The sequence below is a fragment of the Ictidomys tridecemlineatus genome, chromosome 3, assembly GCF_052094955.1.
Source record: "Ictidomys tridecemlineatus isolate mIctTri1 chromosome 3, mIctTri1.hap1, whole genome shotgun sequence".
Taxonomy (NCBI): domain Eukaryota; kingdom Metazoa; phylum Chordata; class Mammalia; order Rodentia; family Sciuridae; genus Ictidomys; species Ictidomys tridecemlineatus.
This window is the reverse complement of record NC_135479.1, coordinates 145,374,495-145,377,683: the sequence shown is the minus strand read 5'-3', so window position 1 is coordinate 145,377,683 and position 3,189 is coordinate 145,374,495. Positions and strand designations below refer to the sequence as shown.

The 3,189-nt window shown below is 50.9% G+C and overlaps 1 protein-coding gene across 1 annotated transcript in view; it reads left to right on the top strand.

Annotated features, from left to right (window-relative positions):
* Positions 1-1,698: 1,698 nt before the first annotated feature.
* Pdia5 (protein disulfide isomerase family A member 5) overlaps positions 1,699-3,189 on the top strand; it is an 89,750-nt gene continuing 88,259 nt past the window's right edge. Inside the window, exon 1 of the mRNA XM_005338888.3 lies at positions 1,699-1,855. Within this exon, the coding sequence (XP_005338945.1) occupies positions 1,811-1,855 (45 nt within the window). The 5' untranslated portion in view covers positions 1,699-1,810. The remainder of the gene's footprint in view (positions 1,856-3,189) is intronic.

Below are 3,189 nucleotides of genomic sequence, written 5' to 3'. Positions count from 1 at the left end.
CACAGCTGCAGGTCACAGTAGGATACTGGATTTTATTCTAAGGACAATGGGAAGCTATTGGAGGGCTTCCGGGGAGAGACCAGAAAAATCCAACTGACTTATCACATAGGGAAGAAGCAGGCACCTTCTTTAGAAGACTCTCATTGTGGCCTAGGTGAGACGTGTAAGTGACTTAAAGGCGGGGGCAGGAGAGATATATTTTGGAGATAGAACTACTGGGACACAATGAGGGATAGGATGGGCATGTTGAGAAGAGGGGTTGAGCCAAGTTTTAACATCTAAGTTTTGGCTTTGAACCTCTAGATGGAGGGCAAGGGACTTTCAGTTACACTCTACAAACCTCTTGACTGTGCAATTCTTTCATCCATCTAACTATTATATATCTCCATCTTTTGGACATAGTAGGTGTCCAACAAACAGATTTTTTTTTTCAATTGAGGATTGTGACACATGCCTATAGTCCCAGCTACTCAAGAGGCTGAGGCAGGAGGATCGCAAATTTGAGGCCAGAGTGGGCAGGCCAACAAGACTCTTTCTCCAAAAAATAAAAAACAAAAAGGGTTGAGGGGTAGCTTAGTGGCAGAGTGCTTCCCTGGCATGTGCAAGGCCCTAGAATCAGTCCCTAGCACCACTAAAGTAAATAAATATGTTTTGTTTTGTTTTTTTGAAAAAAAAAAGGATGTTTTCTTTTTAAAAATTTTAAATTAAGGTAACATATAACATTAATTAATCACTTTATCGTGTACAATCATTTTTAACGTGTAAAGTGACATTTAGTACACTCACAATGTTATGCAACCATTACCTCTGCCTAGTTCCAAAATTTTTCATCACTCCCAATAGGTGTCCCCTGAATTCAGTAAGCAGTCTCTTCAAGAAGTTTCCTCCTTCCACCACAGCAACCACTAATCTGTTTTCTGTCTCTATCATTTATCTATTCTGGATGTTTTATATAAGTGTAATCACTCATTATGTGTGAGCTTTTGTTTCTGGCTTTTTATTAGCATAATGTTTTTGAGATTTGTCTACATGGTAGCATGTATTCATTCTTCATTCCTTTTAATGAGTGAACACTTTTCCAATGTATCAATATACCACATTTTGTTTATCCATTTGTCCCTTAAGGACATTTGGATTGTTTCTACCTTTTGGCTATTGTAAAAAGTGCTCTTACGAACACTGACGTACAAGCGTTTGTTTGAATGCCAGTCTTCAATTCTTTTGAGTGTATATATAAAGAGTGTGGATCCAACCGTTTTCCAACAGCTCGATAAAGTTTTTCTGAGGGAAAAAGAAAAGATAGGTGGGAGCCTGGGAGGCAGGGATGAGGGTTTTTTCTATCCTCCCCAAGAAGCACTGGACTTTGCCATTTACAAGCTGTGTGATCTGGATCAAATGCCTTAAATTCTCTGGGCTGATTCCTAATCTTTAAAATAGGAGGAAAGAAAACCCCCACAAAACAAAAGCCCTTATTTCTGTAGGCTGATGGACAGACTAACAGCCCCCCGCCCCCGCCCAAACTAATTGCTTCCCGTAAATCATTCCTTTTTCGCCTTCACTCAAGCTACTACCTGGCTCCGGAAAGTCCACTCGCCTGAATGCTCTGCGAGGTCGCAAACTACAAGTCCCAGCAAGCCCTTCTCCCGGCCACCCCTCCCAGCCTGGTGCGCATGCCTTGGCAGACGTGGCACCGGGAACTGGGAGGCGGGGAGTGGTTGGGAAGTGGCCGTGGCTCTTGGCGGCGGCGGAGCTCGCGGGCGGGCGTGGAAGCCAGAGTGGGGACAGGAGGCGGCGGCGGGTAGCGGCGGGGATGGCACGGGCCAGGCCGGCGTGGGGGCTGCTGCTGGCGATCTGGGTAAGGCTGCGGGGCGAGGGTGCGAGCGGGGGGCCGGGCCGACACGTGCGCCGGGCTAGCGGGGCTTGCCAGTCCGCGTTCTCAGCTCCCGGCCCTCCCCGGGGCGCGCGGGAGCTGCCTCCGGGCACCCAGGTCGCGGCGTGCGTGGCAGGCAGGCGGGCACCCAGTGGCCGCGCCGGAGAGAGCGAGTTGTCCGGGTTCCGTCTCCTCCGAGCGCTCGCTGGCACCGGGGCCAGCGGCAGCCCTGGAGCGCTAGGCTGTAGCGAGGTGCCTGCTACACGGCATAACTTTGCTAGGGCGCAGGTCAGGGGTCGCCCCCAGCTAGGGGCGGGACTCTGGTGGGCCGGGGGATGCCCCTCGCCCCAGACTCCGGCTCTCTGCACCTGTGTGAGTGCAGCGTGGGTTGAGGGTGCTTTCCACCTGCACACAGGAAACCTTGTTTTAGAGCCACCCTTGTTCTTGGTTTCGACCCCAAACGGCTAGGAAACTGCGGCTCGCCACCAGGTTCGGCCCCACCGGTCTGGGTGGAGTCGCCACCCCCGGGGAGTTCTCCGACATCTATCCGATGTTGGCTCCAGCTGTACTTTCTAGCTGAAGCGTGGAGTGGCAGGTCACTTAAAGTATCTTAGTTTCTAACCCATGAGACGGGGACAGTCAAGACACCGCCCACCCCGCCGCCCCCCCCCCCCCCCCGCATATATGTATACAAGGTTGTCGGGAGGGTGGGATGAGAAGTCAGAGAAGGAAACTGCAAAAATCACCCAGGAATAGAGGATGGGTGGGTCAGGGTGCTGGGAAGGGCGAGAGGAATCTGCTCTAATAAGGGGTCCTCTGGGCGTCCCTGGGAGAGGTCGGAATGGGTGCCGGGCCAGCTGAGGACCTGGATTTGGCTCTTGGTGTTGCTGTGGGTGTGTGATGGGATGAGTGGCCTTCTGCAACTTTTCCAGAACTTCTTATCTCTCTCATGTTAGTACCATCCTGGCTCCCTTTTGTCCTGAAGTTCCAGGGAATCTCCAGCTCCTGGAACTCAGATTTTGCAGTTTTTTTTTCTTTTGGGTGTGGCAAGGATAGTGGGAAATGGGAGGAGAAAAACTGTTGGCTTAAATATTTCCATCTTCCAATAACTTGTCTGTCTGGGATCACCAGTGACGAGTGGTCGAGCATTTTCTGATTGTCTGAAGACGGTGGGGAAGAAAACTCTGCCGTGAGGTCTCCATTCTCCTTTCAGAATAGAACCAGGCTGGAGTGAGGCTCTTCACTGTCTCTTCACTGCATCTGGGTGTGTTGCATATCTCTGCCATCAGTTCCCTGGAGGTCTCCAAGCCAGGCAGGAC